Source organism: Paroedura picta, chromosome 14 (genome assembly GCF_049243985.1).
Source record: "Paroedura picta isolate Pp20150507F chromosome 14, Ppicta_v3.0, whole genome shotgun sequence".
Classification (NCBI taxonomy): domain Eukaryota; kingdom Metazoa; phylum Chordata; class Lepidosauria; order Squamata; family Gekkonidae; genus Paroedura; species Paroedura picta.
Genome location: NC_135382.1, coordinates 30,077,779 through 30,101,829, shown reverse-complemented (window position 1 = coordinate 30,101,829; position 24,051 = coordinate 30,077,779). Strand labels below are relative to the sequence as shown.

The window sequence follows — 24,051 nt, the reverse complement described above, 5'->3', positions numbered from 1 at the left end:
TCTCCTTCCACCGCGCCGCGTCTCACTTCCCACTACGGGGCGTCGCCAATAAAAACAGGCAATGCTCGCTCTCGCCGCTAGGGGCCCCTCTTCCGCACAAATCCTGGGCGGCGGCCCTGAAAATCTTGAACTCATCGTCCGGAATAGGGAGCCGGCTGATTAGGTGTCCGCGGCGACGCCTGATTGGAAAGGACGCCTCGCACTCTTGGCACACCGAATTTCCGCCTCGGAGAGGCCGTTGTGCTGCGACCGAAACGGACGCTGGATTGAGCAAGAAGCAGCGGCTGGGTTTTGGAAGGAGAAAAATGACTTTCGTTGGAGCGCCTGCTCCCCGGCAGAGCCAAGGGCGCGCGGGGTCCTCGGCCGAGCCGGTGGGGAAAAGGCGGGGTCCTTTTGGCGGGGCCTGGGCGGATGAGGTCACTCTTTGTGGCGGCGGCTGTTGGCAAGATGGCGCCGGTGCTGGCGGAGAAGAAGCTGCTGGGGCCGGACGGGCCCGCGCCTGCCGAGTTCCCCAGCGAGGAGGAGGAAGGCCAGAGCCTCTGGTGAGCCACCGCGCCGGCCCCCCGTGCAGCCGCGCCAGCATGGAGCCCCGGCGTCGCTGCCTCTCGAGGGGGCTGTGGGGCCAGCCATTGTCGGGGGGGGGGGGGGGCAGCAGGCGAGAGGCGCCCAGGCCGCCTGCAGAAGCCCCTGCGTGGTGGTGGGGGGAGTCGGGCCGGGCTCAGCCGCCTTCGGCCCCGGGCGGGGTTCAGGGAGCCGGCAGGCGAGGGATGGAGGGATGGGCTCTCCCGTCCTCCTTGCATCGCTCTTCCCCTTGCAGGGAGGGACGCGTCCTGCGGGCAGCCGCAGAGGCGGGATCCGCTTTGCCCGAGGGCGAGCATCCCCTTTCCTCTCTTCCCCTGAATGGAAGCCCCGGGGTATCGCAAGAAGCGCTCGTCCCCTCTGCTCCAGGGCCCTGGTTTTTAAAAACGCGATGCGCTCATTTGAGAGGCAGTGTCGTGGCAGGCTGCAGCCCGGAAGGCATCCTCCTGGGGGTCTCACTGGGAGTGGGGGCGCTTAAGATTGCACCTGCAGTGTTAGAGTAGGATTTGGGAGACCCAGTTTCAAATCGCCACACTGGGCGGTGAAGCACCCTGAGAAACCTTGGCCCTTTGATGCTCTCACAGTCATAACTCCTGCACAGGAATGTGATGTTAAAAAGGAAGGAAGCACAATATGCACCATCTGTGCCTGTTGGAGGGCGGGTGGTAATGCAAAAAATATGCTAAGAACACAATATTGATCTGTAGAGAAATTACGTTTTGAAAATGAACTGGAAGAATAAGGGGGTGGGGCTGTGGTTCAGGAGGAGGGTGCCCATCTTGCATGCTGAAGGCCCCAGGCTCAAGTAACAAGTGATGTGGAAGATGTCAGAGTGAGACCCTAGGCAGCCACTGCCTCTCTGAGGAGGCAGGACTCACCTTAATAGGCTGATGGTGTGACTCAGAATATGACAGTCTCATAGGTACAGGGTAGAGCTTTTGCTTTGCATGCGGGCGAGCCCTGGCATCTTCAGCTGAAATGATCAGGGAGTAGATACTGTGAAAGCTCTCCACTTGAGAAGAGTCGCCAGTCAGTCGGAGTAGACAGTACTGATCTTGATAGCCAATACTGATCTTGATAGCCGTGTGGCAGCCTTCTGTTGAAAGGGAGGGGCCGTGGCTCTGTGGTAGAGCATCTGTTTTGCAGGCATGCAGACTTAAGCTTCGATCTCCAGCTAAAATAACCAGGAAGCAGTGATGGGAAAGACCCTTGGTGAGCTGCTGCCGATCAGAATGTGATTTCCGTGATGGAAGGTTAGAGCAAAAAATAAGGTTGTCAGCAGGAAACGGATCAATTGTGAGTGCCTGAGGGTTTCAAATGATGGTAGTCTGGGAAACTAGGATAAGATGTATAAAAATCCTCGGTAACATTTCCTCTGGTCATGCTTCTCGGTTCAATTCAAGCAAATGTTCAGCTGCGGGTAGAATTGCTGCTGCTGCTGCTGTTCTGCCCAGCAATGGTATGCCTGTGTGAAATCTGAAGCGCTGTCCTTATCCTGTCTCCTGAAACTGAGAGATCTGTCATTGTCAGGAGTGTTGTGTGACTAGATGTGAGGAGCTGGGTCCTATTGTAAAAGTGAGGTTTTCCTCTTAGTGGAAACATGCTTTCAACCGATTGACGTTTAATGTGTTCTTTTGACTTAGCATTCCTTGCACCTGAACTGTTCTGAGGTTTCTTCCTCTCTTGCATCACAAGATGGGATAAAGTTGCAGGGGGTGGGGAGCAGGAATTGACTCTGAATTTGCATCACAGCAGTTTCTACACTGCTTGGGTTGTCCCTTTTGCGCTCCTCTTGTTTGCCGCTCTCATCACAGAAATATTTTTTGTGCTAAGTGATTAAACTTATCTTGTGAGCCTTTAGACTGCATCATGGTTGTCCACAATAATTACACAGGGAGGCATAGAAGGCTATTTCCAGAATTGAAGCTACTCATACCTCATCTGTGGGAAAGGGGTGGGGAGTGGATTTGTCTGTACAGAAAGTCAACACTAGCGCATCTCCCCTTTTGACATTACTTTCTCCGGGGGGGGGGGGAGTGTCTGAAGCCACTGCCCATGGCCTGGTTATCTCTAGGGAAAGTTTTATTGCTGTGGGCCAGGTGACATTGCAGCTCTCAGAACTACCTCCTGGGAGAAACCGTGTCTGACCACTAAAGACAAAGATAATTTGGGTATTCCTTATCAGCAATGATCATTGGTTTTATGCATATATATGGATCCTGAGTCAGAGTTGCAAATATTATTTTCCTGCTTCTAAACACAACATTTGAGTCCTTAGGTGCATTGGGTCTGCATTTGGCCATATAACTTGATAATGGATCTTTCAGTGCAATTTCTGTGTTCTAGAAGGTCCAGAATTTATGTCAAAGGCATCCAATTTTCAGAGGAATTAAGCAAGAAGAAATTAAAAGCTAATACGGCTTTCAAATGGTTAGGAATTTGTCTTTCACACAAAAATGCCTGTATGTGTCTTCCAACGTAAATTGGTTTACCATTAGTAATATGTCCAAAAACCTGTGAACAAGCTGCAAATCCCCTTTAGAATGGCTGGATATTGTTTTTCTTTAATACTGTTTTAAAAAACTGTTCAAAGCCATAGTTCTCACCCATTTAGCAAGGTGGTATGATGTGACGTTGAGAATCAAATCTTGCATTTCGAAGAATTTATTTCTGGCTTTCTGGTACTATACTTTTAAGTGTTAAGCTAGGTGCCTGTCCGAGTAGAATAGTTCTGAATGTGTACCAGTGCCATCTCAGCAAAGTAGTGCAGAAGAATTTAACAATGAAAATATCATCTTTCCTCACGGTAGCAGAATTTTGCGGAGGATCCGGTTTCCCAAAACACCTTCTAGGCAATAGAATGTCTACAGTCCTGCAGAGGCTTTTAAAATCCACCTAATTTAAGCTTCTGAGGTTTCTAAATGGAATGCAAAGCACTGGCTGGCCCTGTTCCAGCACTGGTGGTGCTCCTAACCATAGAAAGCCCAAAAACAGGGTGCGTTGATTTAAATCAAGCCTCCGGTGTTGTAATTCATGCCGCTTTAAAACAAGTATGCATAGTAAGTGCTTGCTATAAAAAAACAAATTTGATTGCAAGTGAACGTTGTTATCTAATTGGGAACTTTGTATCTTACAGTTTTACCTGCCTTGCAGCTGCTTAGATAAGCAGAGGGTAAGGAGGATAGTAAAATCAATGGATTTCTATTTGGCTCTCTGTAGACATTTGGAGGCAGACTATCACTTGTGTTAAAGACTTGAGTTCTTAGGACTTTGCAGAAAGAGCTGGTAGCTGTTGGGCAAAGTGGTGTTACTTCGTGAGATGAAAAGTAAATACGATTCTTGTTTGGCTAGGAGAGTCATTCCTATTCAGAGCATGATGGCTGAGCCGCAGATAGTTTTATAGGGCATTAAACTAAAGTATAAGAGGGTGGGGCCAGCAGCAGATCCTGCTGAGGTATATGGGAGGGTGTGTGCTTGGCTCTTCACACATCTTTGATGACTTGTCAGTCAGTTAGGGATGTACCATAATATGACTGTGATCTGAGTAGTGTCATATTCCCCCCTGCTGTGCTTTCATCTCATTTCAGTCCAGTAGAGTGAGCATAGGTATTAAGACTTTCATATTTGGATGTCACTGTAAAGCAGATTATTTTTAGTGAGCCTGAAATATTAAGAGGTAAACAGCTCAATTTGAAGTCAAATTTGGCTGTATGTAAGTTCTTTTTATACAGAAAAGGCATTTAGCTATTGCTTGGTTTCACCTTTTTTATACTTTGTCTCAGTCAAGTTAATAAGAATTTTTTTTTTCGTTTAGGTTTTCAATACTGAGTGAAGTTTCTACTCGATCGAGGTCTAAACTACCATCTGGCAAAAATATTCTTGTTTTCGGTAAGTATTAGTGAGTAGTAAGGAGATAGGAAAACTAAGATCTTGGGATGCTTTTCTTTTTTTATTGGAAAGCTTTCAAGTGATAGACCAGTCATATAACTTGCAAGAACCCATTGTGGATTCATGTTATAGCCTATTAACCTGGCTTTTGTTTTGGTAACCTATATCTTAAGCCTAACTTACTTCCATAAACGTATGTGGTCATTAAATGTTTTCAAAAGTAAGTTGAACGAGTGCCCTGCAAAGTAATTTTTTTATAAATGAGAATACGGCATTCTTTTTGTGGAGTAAAATGGAAGGTTAATCAGTTTTACTTTGAGTAACATTGGTTTTGACGCTGAAAATTGTGACTCAGAGATATTTATAATGAGGCTGCTGCTTTATTTTGCTGCCCTTTAAAAATGACAGAACAAATTAGATACTTTTCCAGCATCCACAGAAGATCATTTAAACCCTGCGTTGAAAGACGGGTCTGTTTCATGCCAGAGGTATGTTTTCTGATTATTATTTGCCCTGCAAATTTATTGGCAGGTGACGATGGTTCAGGCAAAACCACACTAATGACTAAAATTCAAGGAGCTGAACATGGCAAGAAGGGAAGAGGGCTGGAATACCTATACCTGAACATTCATGATGAGGACCGAGATGGTAAAGAATTTGTTTTTAATTGTATTACGTTTGTTGTGATTAAGCAGGCTGCCTCTGCCTAGCTTCATAGATGATGCTGAAGTCTCCTGTTTTTATGCTGTTTTTTCTTCTTATGAAGTTTGCCTTTTCCCGTCTAATGGGGAAGGGTGGCTAACAATGATTGGCTGGCCAGGTTTACCCAGTGAGATTTCTGGGCCAGCAGGGATTTGAACATTGGTCACACTGGCTCTTATGCCTGCCCATGTTATGCTTTTTGATCCTCTGTACGGTTTAACTGGAAGGAAGTCCAGTTGTATTCAGTGGGGCTTACTCCTAGGTATGGATCAGTCACAATTGGATGACTCTTTTCCCTACGTATGGATAAATGACTGCAGTTAGCAAGAGAGAGATTGTAGACCAGGGCTGGCCAAACTGGCTCTCCAGATGTCCATGGACTACAGCTACCATGAACCCCTGCCAGCATGGCCAAATGTTTGGCCACCTCTGGTGTAAACTGACTAATCTTTTCCTTGTCCTTACTTCCCTCAGTGTCACTAATTATGTCATCTATTGCTCTCACTTCTTTTCCCCCACCCCAACTCTACTGGTGCTCATGGTGATATTTGTAGGGTTCCCACCTCCTGTCATCTTCTCACTACATTCTGGTGAGGTGGAGTAGGCTGGGAGGGAGATTTAAACAGGGGATGCTAGTGGTCATAGAAAAGACTGGTGTTTCACTTGTGGTTTTTGCTGATGCTTCTTTGCTGTCCATTTATTTATTTATTTTTAGATTTATATACCAGCACTCACAAATTGTCTCATAGTGATTTACAATATAAAACAATAAAAATACCATACAAGCCCCTAAAATGCACTTAATACATTAAAATATGGCAATATTACCAGAGTTCTAAGCTCCCATCCTCTGTTCAGCATACGAGTCAAAAAACAAATCAGTTCTTAACCTCTGTGTAGCAAATTAGGCTGAAATGTTTCCTGTAGATGTAAAGTCTACTGGAATGTTTTGTTGCTTATTATAGAAATACATCCCTGCTGTTTTGAGCTTATAAGGCATGAGTATTAATCATAGTCCATGTGGAACATATGATGATTTTAGTTTTCTTTGTCCTGCTGATGGCTGGTTGAACTTTGGAGAAAAGGTAGCAAGCATGCGGAAAAGGATCTGCTAATACGAAGATACATTCCTTTTTCTTTTTTTAGATCAGACCCGCTGCAATGTCTGGATTCTTGATGGGGACTTGTACCATAAAGGGCTCCTAAAGTTTGCTGTTTCACCCGAATCGTTGCAAGAGACCCTGGTAATCTTTGTGGCGGACATGTCGAGACCATGGACTATTATGGAATCTTTACAAAAATGGGCCAGCGTCTTGCGAGAACATATTGATAAGTTGAAACTCCCCCCTGAAGAGATGAGAGAGATGGAACAGCAATGTAAGTACGGTGGTGAGGAAACTGTTGCCCCAGTGCTAGCAAAAACCCACTTTGCGGCCTGTGTGCGATTGTGCCTGGGAGGGATCGAGAAGATCAGAAAAGCAAGTCTTGATAAAGTAGACCAGCTTGTCCAGGAAGTGTAGCCAACTTTTCAATAAAACTTTAATGTGTTGTTACCTTAATAGAGGATTGGTTATTTAATGAGGAAGGATACTTTCCCATATATTTTCTTTATTTTATTTATTTATTTAGATTTGTATACCGCCCATTCCTTTGCAGCTCTGGGCGGTTTACACTGAACATTATATATTCTGTATGTGAGCAGATTAGATACATAGCGTCTCATTATGGCAGGATGTCTCTTGTTTCAAACTTAAGCAAATCGGTAACATTAACCGAACCCATATTTTGGGTAAGACAAAATATGACGGCTGGAGATACAGATTCTGAGCCAGTATGATGTAGTGGTTAAGAGAGCTGGGCATGGATCTGGGAGGCCTCAATTCGAATACCTGCTCTGCCCTGGAAACTCACAGAGTGATCTTGGCCAGGTATATATGGTTAGCCTTGTCTCACTTGCAGGTCTGCCTGGGAATAAAGTGGAAGAGAGAACTATGTAAGCTTTGTTGGTTCGGCATTGTGGAGACAGGTGGGATATAAATGAGGAAAATAAATGAATGCTTCAGTGGGCGAGGGATTTGTGGACAATACAAAATTTGGCATCCTTTTCTTTAAAAAAAAAGATCTGCTCCTTATTTTTGCACTAAGAGGACTGTGGACTTAGAAATGCATAGAAACTTTGGAGAGAGTATAGATATGTATTCATGGTCAAACAAATAAAATTTATCGTGGCAGGAAGACACTCTGGCTTCTTTCCAGTGTAAGAAGAGAATAACGTTGGTTGTTGCGAGACGGATCCGTGGAAGGTCTTGGGCTCCTGATGTCTTGGGAGTTGAAGATGTTTTGTTTTGACACCAACCACAGTAGTCATGTTTCTTTGCCCACAAATCTGGATTAAGCCAAGTTGCACATGTCAGCCCGAGGGCATCAAAGACTCATTCTCAAAATGTCACCTAAGAGCTGCTGAATGCAGCACCCGAGGGCTGTGCCAGGACCTGGACTAATTATTTACTTGGCTTGCAAAAAGTCTTCAGAAGCTGATGTTGCTAAGTGAATCTTGGAGATCTGTGGCAAGTGACCAAACCATAGCAGAGTTTGTGTTTGACATTCCTTTCCTGGCAAAGGCTCATTTGCTTATTGGCTGTGGTTCTAGCTGTTCTGTGTTTTCTATGGGGAAGGTGTTATCCCCTTCGTTCTGCCCACTGGCAAGTGCATATTCAGTTCCTTGTTATGTCTGACCTGCTGCTGGGACCACAGGAATCATTCCAGCCTTCCTTAACTTTTTTTACCGTTGGGAAGCCCCTGAAATATTCGTCAGGCTTCAAGAAACCCCAGAAAGTATATAAAAATTAACTCCCACCCATTCACACAACCCTTGGGTTTCACGAAACCCCGGTTGAGAAAGTTTGGCTTAGGGAATAGGGCCTTTGACCCTAAAAAAACCCTTTCAGAGGGCAGGGGAACTATATAGAACAATGTCCAATGCAGCATAGGAAGTGGAAAAGGGGGGTGGGTGGGAAAAGCTGGGGAAACCTTGTAGGCAGAAGGTACTTCTGCATGGCTTGCTAATACAGCCTTGCATTCATTACACTATTGACTTATTTTGAACTGTTGGGAAGAGAATTTTAACATTGCGCAGTGCACTAATTTATTCTGTTCTATTCATGAAATGTTTAAATAGTTTGTCAGTGCCCTTTGCTAAATGCTTTCTGGGTACATAACAGCTTGCTTCCTGGTATTTCTTGTGCTTCGTTGGAGGCAGCTCTTGCTACGTTTGACGTTAAATATTAGTGTAGCGCGCTAGTCTTTCCTGCAGAAAAACGGTCCGAAGCAGAGAATAAACCTACCAATACACAATCCTCAAGAAAAAACACAAGGGAATATACATTTGAGTTACGGTTTAGCCAACACTGAAAACAAATAACAGCGTTGTTTGACTTGAGCAAATATGAGGAACACCCTCTCCAGTTGTGTACCTGGTATTGATGAAGCAGGATGGTTATTCGGGCAATATCAGGCATTGCAGAGAAACTGGATAAAGGTGGGCCAGAATTGCCAGGGACATCTGATACGAGTGATGGCATTTTTAAGTAACTGATCTCTCCTTTGTGAGTGTCAGGCATACTTTCTTTAAAAACAGGCACTGGAAATAGACAGGCCATGGTACCTAAAGCCAGAGGCACTGAAATCAAGGGCAGATGGTGGAATATATGAAACCAATCCCTTTTTGCAGCATTAACTGCTAGTGTGGATTTCAAGGACAAAACATACAGAGTTCATCAGAAGAGCTTAAAAGTCATAAGCTATTTGTCAGTAGGTGTTCAACAGGTACTCTCTTGCGGCCTGGCATGGTCAGTGATCACATGAAGAAACTGAATAGTCTTTATAAAAACATCAGCAAACTGAACCGTGTTGACATAAAACTTTTGATCCAGCATTTGCATGAGGAGGGATTGTGCCTCAGTGGAAGAGCCTTCTTTGCATGCTGAAGGTCCCAAATTCAACACCAGCATCTCCAGCCAAAAGGACCAGATAGCAATTGATACGAAAGACCTCTGCCCGAAACTATGGAGAGTCTCTGGCAGTCTGAGTAGGCCATCGTGGGCCTTGCTGGCTCAGTGATCTAACTGGATGAGACAGCTTCATATTAGTAAATGGTAGTTCAGCTGAGGAGGTGATGGTGCCTAAGTGCATGTTCCCCTGCTGAGGCTCCTGGTATCTTCTGTCTCACCAGAATGTTCTTATCTCTAAAAGCTGACTTGCTCTTTGCTGTGGCTTTCCTGAAAGAGCCATGCTTTTGTGCTCCACCACCAGTGAGCACCACTGGGGAAAAACAATCACTTCTTTCTCTCCCTGATTCTTGACACTTCCCTCTTTTGCCATTAAATCCAATCTGGCAGGAGCAGCCTGCTGCTTTGAACACCTCGGGCATCAGCTCTTCTGTGGGGCTAAATTTAAAGTTAGGACAAAATACTTAATGACTTCCACAGCTCTATCATGTGGCTTTATCATGCCCACAAAGAGAATGTCCCATTCAGTGGCTAAGAACGCTCCCTTTCTTCTCCTGAGAAGTCTTGTTTCTGCTGGGAGGGGGGGATTGCGTCATTCCATACTTGCCGCGTGAGAGAAAGGACGAAAACTCAGTGCCTGCCTCTGGGCTTGGGCAAAATAGCCTTCCTATTTCTGCGACGGGGGAGTCCGAAGCATTTCAGGCAGCTCTCGTGGTGTCTGCGCGTGTGTACCAAAATGGGGACTGTGAAGTCAATGGCCGGAAAATGCCAGGAAGGCACAGCATCACCGGCGATGTCAAGGCCTGTCCCCCCCCCCCCGACCTCCAGCAGCCTCTTAGATTAACACAAGTTTACTGCAAGAGAAGCTTGCGGCAGGGGCTGCATGCTTTGCTGTCTCTAGGAGACTCCTTTCAGTAATGTCCTTTTAAATGGCCAAAGGGTTGCTGCCATTTGGGGGCTGGAACAATTTCTGGAACAATTGACACCAGGGGTAGTCAAACTGCGGCCCTCCAGATGTCCATGGACTACAATTCCCATGAGCCCCTGCCAGCGAATGATTTACACTGTTGCTGATCTAGTTGGGACAGCAGGGAAATTATTCATTAATTGGGGGGGGGGCAAGGAGACAGGAAAGCAGCTTTTTAGGTTGCTGCCTTCAAGACAAGCCTGTTTGGTTAGCCTTAGCTTTGGCTGCATCCACAGCTAGTATGGAGAAGGAACCTGGGAAATAGCTGATAAATCCACAGCAGATGTTTGGGGAGGGGTGATGAGGAGGCTGCTGGATTACTGCTAAATACTGGTAGTTTCCCAAGAGGGAAGTAGTAATGTGTGTTTTGTGTAGGCAGTCTAGCTATCCTGTAAAATTGCGTTCCCCGTAATGTAGGCACATACACAGAACATCCTCGAGGTTGTATTTGCTATAGATAGCTCCTTGGTACCCACAGAAAACTTAATGCGCTCTCCCCGGCTAAAAAATGCACCTAAACTGGTTTGTACTAGTAAGAGACAGATGACTTTGGAGGCCTGTACTTATGGACAAAGTCTCCTTGCCTCAATATTTATACAGTTTCCAATAAGAGAGAGAGGTGGGCTCTCAGTTGCTGTAAATTAGCCACATCCTGTGCTGGTTTTTCTTGTTTGTTTGCTTGCATTGTTTTCTAATTCTCTAATCCTGATCTCACGCTGTTTGCTGGTATCTTGTACTGATGGATGGATCTGTTTTACATTGAGTGATTTGCCTTGATTCTCAGTGAGAAAGGTGGGCTATTAATGAACAAATGAATTCTGTGAACAGAGACTAGGCCTGCATTCTTCCCTCATTCTAGTGGGAGAACTGTCAGAAGAATCCCTCGTAGAAGGGGCAGAACCTCTTGTGGGATTCTGTCAGCATCTCTTGTGAGGTTCTGCCAGTATCTTAGTCGAAAGTCTAGAGCAGGTATTCCCAACCAGGGCTCCGGGAAACCCTGGGACTCTGCAAGAACTCCCCAGGGGTTCTGCGGCCTTTCCCAGAAGTTCGGATGGAGCCTACTTTCCGTTGCTCTACAGGCCTAGTCATTTTCTCCGCAGTGGAAATGTTAAATGATTGATGGATGGATTGGCTGGCTCCTGCATCTTACTTTTACGTTGTCACCCCTTCTGGGATTCCTCAAAGCCTGAAAAATATTTCAGGGGGTCCTGCGTGGTCAGAAGATTGAAAAAGTCTGGTTTAGAGGGTTGCAGCAGCACTTGGGAGGGGTTGACCCAAAAGATGTTTTGCCTTCTGGTCTGAATTCTGCCCCACACTGAGATCCAGCGTGTCTCTTAGCTGCAGTCCAAGGGTGGGTACAGGCCCTTGGCTCTATCTCCTGCCTGTTTCAGTATAGGTGCCCACTGACCCTGGATGTTTTGTGGAGGCCTGCCCTTAAATAATAATACTCTTGCAAGCTTTCAGCAGTGTTTCGTACGTTTCCACTGTAGAAGAGGGTAAATATAGCTCCATGGAGCATGGTCATGTGGTACCTATTTAGCTCGGCCAGTCTACTGGCGTGGGCTCTTCTCTGCTAGATTTGGCTCTCTTGAAGATCATGGAGGAGGGGAAACAGCAGCAATGACACGGGGCAGTTTTCAGTTTCTGGACTCCCCACTGCTACTGCTTCTGCATTTGGGTCCTCTGTGTGTGGGCTCCAAGCTAGACACAGGGATTGAATGTTTAGTTTGCCTTGACCTGGTTGGCCTGGATAGCTAGAGCTCATCAGATCTTGAAAGCTAAGCAGGGCCATCCCTGGGTAGTTCTTGCATGGGAGAACCCCAGGGGATTTCCGGAGTTGCTCTGCAGAGGCTGCAAAGCTAAATCACCCCTGCTTGTCTCCTACTCTGAAAACCCTGTGGGATCACCATAAATTGGCTGCAACCTGATAGTTCTTTTAACCACATGTTTTAGTTCCTGTTATGTCTGGAAGCTGTAAAATGCAATAGACCAGAAGTCTCCAAGCAGGGGCAACACAAATGAAAACATCTTAAAAGTTGCATTTTGCTGGAGAACGGGGATCGCTATTTTGTGACAAGGATGTTCTTGGATGGTTTAGTAGAGATGGGCTCCCCAGCAGAAGCATACAGAAGATCCTCCTTGCAGCCATTTGAATAGGTGGTGGTTACAATAATCTGTCATTCATAATTTTAAATTCTAGGTTTGATTCTTTCTTCCTCTGATCTAAAAGTTTTGCTTATCACTCTAAGCAATTTTGTTATATCATTTTGCTTCCATAGTTGTGAAGGCGTTTCAGGAGTACGTAGAGCCTGAGGAAGGCTATCAGGGGTCACCACAGAGAAGAGGCCCATCGGGCCAAGATGACGAAAATGTTACTTTACCACTTGGGGACAACGTGCTGACCCACAACCTTGGAATTCCTGTGATAGTTGTTTGCACAAAGGTGAGCTTAATTGCAAGGATGTGTGTTGTGTGTGTGTTTTTAGCACACTGGAGTGTACATTTTTACCTGGGGAGGGACTCCCAAGTTTATGTGGGGATTGTACTATAGTGGGTATGATCACTGGCAGTCCTTGAGATTTCATTTTCTTCTGCAGCCAAGTCTAAGAATGTATTATCATAAATTGACACTCTTCCTTTAATTTTTTTCCTGCTGTCTCTCCTGGCCTTTCCTTTATCTTCCCTGTGTAGAATTTTAGAAGACTGTAAACTGGGGCAGGTTATGTTTTAATCACCGAGTGCTTCGCAAAGAACAGCTTAGAAGCTGTTGGGCAAATGAGTTTCTAAAGTCTGGTCTGCAGGCGCCGAGGATGAGGTGGTGCTGAAGTGGCAGAGATTACGATGGTAGGGTGAACAGGATCCCTTCAGAATACAGGTGGAGGGTCCCACTTTGGAATGTTCCCCCTCTGTTAAAAACTTGTAAATAGAAAACCTGAACAGCGAGCCAGATGGAGGGGCTCCTGTGAGCTAGCATGGAGTGTTAAGATACAAAGGTTTGTTCAGAACTGTAGTGAACTGCCCTCCCTGCAGTATAAAGTGTCAGAGTCCAATTTCTGACCTAATATTTCACTCTGTGTTCAATCCAGGCCTAGCCTACCCACAAAGAGTCTTGCACATTGATGACACATTGTTATGGCTGTGGTGGGGATGGAAGCAGCTTGCAAACAGTTATTTCCAACAATTTTAAAAAAATTGTTGATGTGCTATGAAAACTGGAAAGTCTTCAATTTCTAACAAATATATTTTGCTGCTCTTGAAAACATGGGCTACACAATTTCTAATTCTTTTGTTTGGCCTTACCTAATTTTTAGTGGCACATACAACATCTCTGTAGATTTCTTGTGATCGTAATAGACCTTTTCAGACTTTTGCCCTCCTCCATTTTAAAAGGATATGTATTTATTAAAGCTTGCGTTATGCAGCATCCTTTGGATTTTAACTAGCATGTCCAAACAGAGCAGGAAACACAATCCCTGACCCAATTCTTGATCTTAACTTTCATAAAAGTATTTCCAAATAAAATTGAATATAATGTATCTCGGTTTCTACTGTATATTCTTTTTAAAGTCAAAAACTGTGGTGCGAGGCAAACTGGAAGTAAGGCTTTCATGTTCCGAAGCACAGATGTGTGAATTAAATGCCCTTGAATTTTCTTCAAAGCAAAAGTATCAAGGAATATGTGACATCTGTGAAATTCAAATGAAGGCTTCTGTGTGATATTTTAAGGATAGATGATCTTGCTTGCCCAGCTTCGGGTTTTGTAGCATCTCTTAATGGTTTATGAAATGCATATATGTATATTTTCCTTAATGGTCTGAAACACTGGTTTTAAGCATACCCCACTCCCTTATATGTGTTCCACACACCTTTTGTGCATTGGGCTTCTGGAAATCTTAAGGTTTCTTTTGTGCTTCTTTTTCAGTGTGATGCAGTGAGTATATTAGAGAAGGAACATGACTACCGAGAAGAACAGTTTGACTTTATTCAGTCCCACATTCGCAGATTCTGCTTACAGTGTATCCTCTTCCTGCTTGAAAAGTGGCAGAACTGAAAAGTGGGGAAGCTGAATCACTTCCTCTCTTTGGCCTCACGTGGCACCCCAGGTTTCTGTGGTCTTTGGCAACTTGGGCTGCCCCCCCCCCTGTATTCCCCACCCCAGTCAGTCAGTAGCTTAATGTGTATGGAAGGAGAAAGTAAAGTCCGATATTTCCCTGGGCCTTGCAGTCTCTCCCTTTCCCTCTCTCTGGTCTTTGAAATTTTCTCCCTGTTGCGGCCTCCCCCCATGCCTGCTTTGAATTGCCCTTTATTAGATATTGAAATGTTTAATTTTGGAAACATTTTACACTGGGCCCACCCCATCATCATGCTTGAATTTACTGCTGAATTTGTGAAAAATGTACCCTTAAAAAAAAAGCGAGACAGTCGTTTTAAGAGAGGTATTTCAATTTTATTTTCGTCCTGTGCTCCTAAAGTTTTCCTTAAACCAAATAAATAGATGGCGCAGCCTTGATTTATACATCAGTTAAGGAGGAAAAGAACCTCGACTTGCTGTATAAATACATTGTACATAAAACATACAGTTTTCACTTTACCACACCTGCCTTAGTGGTAGAAAAGGACGCAGTTTTCATGTAAGTGAAAGGACTGGGTAAGGGGTGGTGCTGAAATGTTGTCTTATTACATTTATTTGCATGAAGGCTTGCAAACCCACTTCAACTGTGAATGGATATGAAAAATTCCTGTATATACAGCAAAAATAAGATCAGAAGATTTACATCCCAGTTATCTTTAAAAGAGACCTGTATTTTTCTCTGATGCGATGACAAAGGGAAAGCAAAATAGGGACTTCAGAAATACTGTATCTATGCCCAACATCCTGATGCTGTACTTCATTAAAAAGATTCACCTACCTGAATGTTACTATTTCTCCAGACCTGCTGGCTGGGACAATGAAAAGAAAATTGGCATTCTGCATGAAAACTTTACAACAGTGAAACCTGAAGACGCGTATGAAGACTTCATTGTAAAACCACCAGTAAGAAAGGTACAGTAGGCATAAAACCCGCTTGTTTTTGTCTCTGACCATAGGGCTGCTAGGCTTGGCTGGCATTGGCATACTCTGAGGAGGGGCAGCTGCTGGGGCCCAGGTCTTCCCCATGCTCAGGGGTACCCCAAAACCTGGAACTGGCCCTGCTGCTATGAGTTTTTGTTCCAGGTTCTTCCACGCCACAAACATTAGATAGTCAATTTGACTCTCTGAAGTGGCCTAATATCCTCATCCTCCAGGACTGCTGTCGCAGTTGCTTTGGCGGATGCCACGAGGCAGGCTCACTGAAGGCAGATGGTATTATTGCAGATTTTTAGAAAGCGTATGCCTCTTGATCTGTGATAGACATGTTTTGTAGGATTACGGGGTGGGGAAGGAACAGATCAATTATGCAGTTCAGTTTCTTGCCACACAACAGGACAACTCCAGAAACTCTTCTGTGCTGTATGCAGAATATGGGCAGAAGAGCTGCCCTGTTTTAGCCATGCCAAAGCATTGCGTAAAACAATTGTCTTCCAAAATTCTTGAACAGGCAGTAAGATTCCTGCTGAGGCTGATGGTGAAAAGATCTTGTAGTACTTATTCTGTCATGGATTGGCCAGGATTCTAAGAAGATGCTTGCCTACATCCTAGCAGTCCCATCCAGGAGGCAAACACACAGAAATCGAGAATTGGTGGATTAGCACACTGTTTAAAATATTGACATTTGAATACAAGTAGAATGGGGCATTATTCCCCTGGTGGGGAACATTTGGGCTGTATTGTGACACCTTTTCTACCCAGAGGAATGAACTGCGGCTGTGTGATTGTGTATACACACCCTTTCTCCTGGGTTCATAGTTTGGATACCTATTTCCTGTTTGCAAAAAGGACTTTTTTTCTCTCCTCAGCTAGTACATGATAAAGAACTTGCAGCCGAAGATGAACAAGTGTTTCTTATGAAGCAGCAGGTAAGAAAAATCAGAATTCATTGCATAAGTATTTCATAATTCAGAATTATACTGAACCTTGGACGCTTTCAAGTATCTGTTTTTCTGTTTTAATATTTCTGTTTTAATCATCTGAAGCAAAATACATGGGGAGTCAAATACAGCCCCTTCCCCTTAACTAATGAATCCTTTGGCAGAAGCGCAGGGCTGGGATTGCCATAGAGAGGGAGGGAAGCATGTGGGCCTCTGTTCCCAGTGCCTGACTCCAGCTCAGCTGAGGATCCCCTGGCTCTAGCCACTGCTAGGACAGTCAGGAGGTGGGGAAACAGACACCTCTTGGGCTTAGCATTCCCTCTCAATTTTTTAAATTCCAGTGTTAGACAGGACCAAAATATGACTTAGGTATAGCACGGGTGAACACGTACATCAAGCATTTAAAACTAGTTTAGTATCAGGTGAAAGGCTTCATCTTTTTCAAAAACCGTCTGGAACTTCTAGTTGTCCATGGAGACTGTAAAATATATATTGCATGGGAGATCATTGCCTGCTGTCGTGTCTGAGACCAGCATGGGGTCATGGTTAAGAGCAACTGGCCTCTGTTCTGGAAAACAGAGTTTGATTCCCTCCTCCTCCACAGGCAACCAGCTTGGGCTAGTCATAGTTCTTTTAGAGCTGTTCTTGCAGAGTAGTTCTATTACAGCTCTCTCAGCCCTACCTATCTCATAGAATGTCTGTAGTGGGGAAAGGAAGACAAGGATATTTGTAAGCTGCTTTGGGGACTCCTTCAGGTAGTGAAAACCAGGGTATAAAAGCAGCTCTTCTTCTTCCAGTTCCAGTTAGACCTGTTTTGAGATGGTGTGTAGACTTGCCAATGATCACCAGAGTCTGGTACTTGGGGCCTGTGGGGGTCTCTTCTGTGGCTTAAACTTAAGAATGTTTCCAGCCCAGTAAGGCAACTAATCCTTTTCCTGAGTCTCAGTGCCCTCTAGTGATATCATTTGGTAATAACTGACTAGGAATTCAGTGGTGAGGTTGAATTTTAAGTTCATAAAAGAGCATTTTTTGTTGTTCTTCAACTTTCTGAGAAAAAACATTAATTTCTTTTTCAGTCGTACCTTGCCAAGCAGCCAGCTACACCTACAAGGGCTTCTGTGAGTATTGTTGTTGTTATGTGCGAAGTCGTGTCCGACCCATCGCGACCCCATGGACAATGATCCTCCAGGCCTTCCTGTCCTCTACCATTCCCCGGAGTCCATTTAAGTTTGCACCTACTGCTTCAGTGACTCCATCCATCCACCTCATTCTCTGTCGTCCCCTTCTTCTTTTGCCCTCGATCTCTCCCAGCATTAGGTTCTTCTCCAGGGAGTCCTTCCTTCTCATGAGGTGGCCAAAATATTTGAGTTTCATCTTCAGGATCTGGCCTTCTAAAGAGCAGTCAGGTCTGATCTCCTCTAGGACTGACTGGTTTGTTCGCCTTGCAGTCCAAGGGACTCGCAAGAGTCTTCTCCAGCACCAGAGTTCAAAAGCCTCAATTCTTTGACGCTCAGCCTTCCTTATGGTCCAACTTTCGCAGCCATACATTGCAACTGGGAAGACCATAGCCTTGACTAAATGCACTTTTGTTGGCAGGGTGATGTCTCTGCTTTTTAGGATGCTGTCTAGATTTGCCATAGCTTTCCTCCCCAGGAGCAAGCGTCTTTTAATTTCTTTGCTGCAGTCCCCATCTGCAGTGATCTTGGAGCCCAGGAAAATAAAATCTGTCACTATCTCCATTTCTTCCCCTTCTATTTGCCAGGAATTGAGAGGGCCAGATGCCATGATCTTTGTTTTCTTGATGTTGAGTTTCAAGCCAACTTTGGCACTCTCCTCCTTCACCCGCATCAACAGGCTCTTTAGTTCCTCTTCACTTTCTGCCATTAGAGTGGTATCATCTGCATATCTGAGGTTGTTGATATTTCTCCCTGCAATCTTGATCCCAATTTGTGACTCCTCTAATCCCGCATTTCTCATGATGTGCTCTGCATACAAGTTAAATAGGCAAGGCGACAGTATACAGCCTTGCCGAACTCCTTTCTCAATTTTGAACCAGTCAGTGATTCCATGTTCAGTTCTCACTGTTGCTTCTTGACCTGCATATAAATTTCTCAAGAGACAAATAAGATGCTCTGGTATTCCCATCTCTTTAAGAACTTGCCACAATTTGTTGTGCTCCACACAATCAAAGGCTTTAGCATAGTCAATGAAGCAGAAGTAGACGTTCTTCTGGTACTCCCTAGCTTTCTCCATGATCCAGCGTATGTTGGCAATTTGATCTCTAGTTCCTCTGCCTCTTCGAAATCCTGCCTGTACTTCTGGAAGTTCTCGGTCCACATATTGCTGGAGCCTAGCTTGTAGGATTTTGAGCATAACTTTGCTAGCATGAGAAATTAGTGCGATGGTGCGGTAGTTTGAACATTCTTTGGCATTGCCCTTCTTTGGGATTGAGTATACGGATATGGAAAAGCCACTTCTAGATTAAAATGAAAGGCTGCCTCCTCCAGGGTCGGTTTGAATAAGACATCTTTAGGATGTGTATGTATAGGTAACTGTAATAGCCAAATGTAATTTCCAAATCTGAATGTGTGGGATTTCTCCCCTAAATAGATGCTTTGAAGTTAACTTGATTGCCTTTCCCCATTGGAAAAATTAGTGCCATGTCAGTGAAAATGGGGGGCTAGCTTAAGGTGTGAGGAGGCAAAGTGTCATGCTGAGTTGCGAGATTTGGAAACTTAAGATGGGAAAGAAAACGAGGCACAGCAGGAAGAGGATCCTGTTCTGAGCATACAGAAGCAAGCTCCAGATTGTTTGTTCAAAACTCTGAAATTTATTTTCCTTATAATTCATCAGACCCCATGTTAGCAGCCCCTTGCAAGCCCACGTACTTTGTTTTTTCCAAAGTGAGGGCTCTTGCTTCTTAATAGAGAAGAAAGTCACTTCATGTTCCCTTATCATGCTTCTTTCATCTAGGGAAGTTCACCAATGCCATGTGACAATCCCTGAGCAAATATTTCATGCATGATTGCAATTTTTGGGTGTGTGTGTGTGTTCTTGGCTGTAAACTTCTGTGTCACTCTACAGGAATCGCCTGCCAGAGGGCCTTCCGGATCACCGAGACCCCAGGGCAGACCTTGTCCTGCCAGCGTCCCCAGTGCCTCGCCCATAGCATCAGTTAAGAAACCAGATCCAACTATTAAAAGTATGCATCACACTTCAATATTTTGTCTCTTTGTTTAGCCTCCCTTGTTTCTAGAACTGCAGAGTTCATCAGCTGACGGGGCAAGTACAACTAAAAATGCCAGATATTTATTTGGGATCCTTGTCAGGGAGTGGGTGGGACTTGAGAATGCTTCGCTGCTTCTGCTCTGTCCTATTTATGTTCAAACTCAAATATGAGCCTTATTTTTCTCCTTTTGGTTAGATAATGCTGCCAGTGAAGGCGTGCTGGCCAGCTTCTTCAACAGTCTGTTGAGTAAAAAGACCGGCTCTCCTGGGAGTCCTGGAGCAGGAGGCGTGCAAAGTACAGCCAAAAAATCAGGTAGCGTTATCAAGGCCGAACATGCAATTTCTTCCGCGTGCATTTCTTTTGCTTGAAAGTTTTTGACATGAATAAATGCTTGGCCAAAGTAAGTGTTGTGTCCCTGATCTTACTTTGAATGTGATGCTGGAAGTGTGAAGGAAGCTTAGGGGTTTCTTCTGAAACCTGAGAGTGGGAGCGTTTTGAACTGTTGACACAAGTGCAAGTTTGAAGGGCACAAAGAATCACAGATGAGGAAAAATTGGAGGAGCTGGGAATAAAATTCTGCGTGCCAGATTGGAAGCCGCTGCTCGAAAGCCGATGCTTGGATGGGGAACCACCATTGAGAATGGCTGCTATACATGATCAGATTCACTGTTAGGTGGAGTGTTTTTTGCATATAGATAATTTCTCTCTGAGCCTCTTGTGGCGCAGAGTGGTAAGGCAGCCGCCTGAAAGCTTTGCCCATGAGGTTGGGAGTTCAATCCTAGCAGCCGGCTCAAGGTTGACTCAGCCTTCCATCCTTCCGAGGTCGGTAAAATGAGTACCCAGCTTGCTGGGGGGTAAACGGTCACGACTGGGGAAGGCACTGGCAAACCACCCCGTATTGAGTCTGCCATGAAAACGCTAGAGGGCGTCACCCCAAGGGTCAGACATGACTCGGTGCTTGCACAGGGGATACCTTTACCTTTACCTAATTTCTCTCTTGCTACTTTTTAGGGCAAAAAACTGTTTTGACGAACGTTCAAGAAGAACTGGATAGAATGACTCGCAAGCCAGACTCGATGGTAACGGCCAATTCCTCTCCGACAGAGAACGAAGCTTGATAGTGCTTAAACCCGCATATGTAAATGACCAAATAACTATGTACATTGATCTGATAAGACCAGGAGCTCTCTGCTGGGGCAGATGCTATTAAGTTTTCTTGGGGCAGGGAGAAATGAAACTTAACCTTCATTGACTTGTCCCAGAATATCAAGTGCACATTCAGGAAGATTTGCATATAAATTTCCTCTGTTTTAAGGTAACCATTTTAGAGTTTCAATAGGGCAATTCTCTTGATTTTTGGGGGGTGGTGAACAAGAGGCAGCAGCGGTTCTTATAGGAAGAGCACAGAGACGTGAGATGCGGAAATCTGGTTGAAATGGCACGCAGGAAGAAACGGAGTCCCCTTTCCCTGAATTTGCTGGAGTTGGCCATTGGCAACGTACTTGGAGAGAATGGTGTAGAGGAATGTTGGTGTCTAAAATGCTGCATTACAAAAAAGGAGAAATGTGAGACTCAATAGATGCAGAAATTTGGACAGACTGGAGGGAACAAAACCAGTGTTAATAAATCCTGTGTTTGAGTACATAGGTCAGATAATCACTGTTTTTTTAACAAAGCAAAAAGCCTTCATGATTGGAGAGTGCTTGAGGCTGAAACACTGAGCATCATGGGAATTACTGATATAAAATTGCTTTTTTTTTAGTTTTAACAAGGAGATGCATTTAAAAAAATAGGTGGGTGCCCTTTTTGTCTTAGCTGACACAGGGAGAATCTTGCTTAGACCAAGTGCCTGGCACAGAGTGAGATGTGTCCTTAGGAGGTGCTTGAATCTTTCGTGCACTGTAGTACAAACAGCCTCTGTTTGGCTTTATTTTAAAACGCGCTAATTTTGGACAGTTGTGTTTAGTTTTAAAACCCTATTTTTTTTCCCTGATAGCTTCTGCCTTGTGTATGTGTGTATTTTTTTCTCTCTAACTACCAACCACCTGATCTGTTAAAAGTAATGGGTGACATATCAGTTCCCCATAATGCAATATTTTGTGGAAGACATGGGGTTTTTTTCATAGTTAAAACTGCAGAACGAAAAAAAAAATCCTGAACTCTGCCTTAAGGTTTAGAAAACCTGTGGTGGTTTCTGGTAGACTTCCAAGTATCTTGTTCCAGTAAACAATAGATGTGTGTAGGCTCCCATCGATAAAGCATAGAGCTTAATGGCTTCATGACATCTATGCCTTTCCCCTTCAATGTCGCCTATTCAGTCTAGAAGGAAGGCTCATGATTATCCCTCGTTGCTCTTTGGATCGGTGCCCACCATGAACAGTGGTACTATGGAAGATTCCCACGGTTACTGAAATGGCGCTGAGTTTCTGTATGGAATAATTGACGGAGAAACACTACCTTACATTATGTTATCAAATGTGTTTGTATTCAACATACTGAAGGGAAGAAAAATACCCCCCTGTATGAATTATGCAGAGTTTACTTTTATTGATAATGGATTTGTGTGTAATGCAAGATCTTATTTCTGGATAGAACACCCCTAATATTTATATAAATATATATATATATATTGTTAAACATTGACAAATGGATTGACCACTAACACAGTACTGGATGTAATTGCAAACCGTGTGTTCCTGAAAAGAGGTCAGGTCTCCTTGTGTTTTTAAGTCTGTCTAACACTATCTAGAAAGCTAAGAGTATTTACTTGCATTAACGTAAAAAGCATGTTTACATGTGCCAGTTATTTTATTTTATTATTTTTTACATTTTTTATAAGTTTTGGAACCTCACATCCACAGTTGCCTAGATTTTTCAATGAAGTTGTGGCCAGAGAGTCTGGTTTACTGTTCTGCTGCCTCTTTCTATTTGGCACGTAAAGTGATGGATGCAAGTTAGAAGCGTAGCCCCGGGACCTCCTCAGATGACGAAATTTACCTCCCATCTTCGTGATGCTGCCGTGAGTCCGGGATTGAGGTTCTTTTCTCTGCCATGTGGAAGCGTGTAGCAAGGTCTCATGCGAGATTGCTGCTTGGAGGGGCCACAAAGTGGTGCTGGGGCAGCTGCTTTATGTGTAAAAGGTTCAACCTCTGCCATCTGCAGTTGAATGGATCTCACGGAGGAAGGCCATTCTCTGCCTGGGACCCTGGTGAGCCATTGTCATTCAGAGAAGACCATAGTGAACTAGATGGTCAAACTTGCTTATAAGGCAGCTTCATACATACGTAACATATATATGTATAACTTGCCATGACTGATATGGTGACTGAGGGCTAACTTTGGTTTTGTGGGAGGTTCCTTTCAGTTTGGGAAACGAAATCTCAGCAGTGAAAAGAGCAGGTTGGCTGATGGTATGCAGCTGGGATGCAAGCCTCACTCCGCAACTATGTTTTCTTTTCTTTTTTGTTATTAAAGCCGATACGCACTTTGTGTACAAGTGGCGCCTGAAGTTTTTTTATTTTTATAAAATGAACGTTAGATCTCCCGGAAATGAGCAAAAGCCAATAATTATACCACTTGCCAGTTCAAAATAGTGCTTGGACCTAAATGGAAGTTCAGTTTAACCCCTCCCCCTCAAAAAAACAAAACAAAAACCTATTTCCTTGTTGCAAGTGAATGCTCCTAGTTTTGCAAAGAAAGGAAACTGTAAGTAATGTGGGTATGTGATGGTTGCCACTTTGGAAAGCTACACAGTTAATCCCCCCCCCCCCCCCCGGTGTTCTCAAGCATTGGAACCAAAGGCCAAACTGCAAAACAGCCTTTATGTTTTTTTAAATACAATTAACTTTGTTTTCGGGATTACACTTCTTATGGTAGACTGTTAAAAAAATTTACACAGCTATATTTATATTTACAGTATAGTGACTGCATCTACTGTTCATGTTTAAACTAAAGAAATAATTCAACTTGAAGGCAAATACAAAGAATTAAGGATTGGCCCTCCATCAAAATGCTGTGGTTTATGCTGCTTGTTTTTCTTTTTTTTTTAAGTTTGCACTTTTTATTGGCATTTTAAAAATTTGTTAAACTGAACAGAACTTGTTGTATTTTATTTAATTTAATGACATTGAAAGTGACTGAACTTAACCATATCTATGCTGTAAATGAAAGAAGTTCACTCTCCTCTCTTACTAAGTTTATTGATGTTTTTAACTTCCTACGAGGACTGCAGATGTATTCACCACAGCCCTTAGTCCAGTTGTATGGCTTTAACCAGGTGCAGTCAATGTGGAATCTTGCTTTCTAGTGCTGGCAAAAACAAAAAAAAATAAAAAATGAGGACATGTCTTTAATTACTGGCTTCAATAAACACAAACCAAGACTGCTTTGCTGGTGTCTGTCCCTTTGTATTAAGTGAGGCAGTTCCAGAACTCTGACTTCGGCTTTAAAAAGGATATCTTGCCCTTGATAATGTAAGAATTGAACACTTTGGCTTTGTAGTGCTGCTCTTCTACAGTGCAAAAATTGCTTTCGTGGGGTCAGACCATTGGTAGAGCTATCTCTATGATCTATATCAGTGGTCCCCAACCTTTTTATCATTGGGGACCGGTCAATGCTTGACAATTTTACTGAGGCCCGGGGGGGGGGGGGGGAGATAGTCTTTTGCCAAG

The 24,051-nt window shown here is 44.0% G+C and overlaps 1 protein-coding gene across 1 annotated transcript; it reads left to right on the top strand.

Moving 5' to 3' along the window:
* The first annotated feature begins 385 nt into the window (after nucleotides 1-385).
* On the top strand, nucleotides 386-23,765 carry DYNC1LI2 (dynein cytoplasmic 1 light intermediate chain 2). The gene is made up of 13 exons (XM_077309951.1): nucleotides 386-542; nucleotides 4,394-4,467; nucleotides 4,999-5,115; nucleotides 6,316-6,546; nucleotides 12,423-12,586; nucleotides 14,066-14,159; nucleotides 14,639-14,774; nucleotides 15,076-15,187; nucleotides 16,081-16,140; nucleotides 17,229-17,270; nucleotides 19,237-19,354; nucleotides 19,577-19,693; nucleotides 20,393-23,765. The coding sequence occupies exons 1-13, from the start codon at nucleotides 412-414 to the stop codon at nucleotides 20,497-20,499; spliced, it is 1,503 nt and encodes a 500-aa protein (XP_077166066.1). The 5' UTR covers nucleotides 386-411; the 3' UTR covers nucleotides 20,500-23,765.
* Nucleotides 23,766-24,051: the final 286 nt, after the last annotated feature.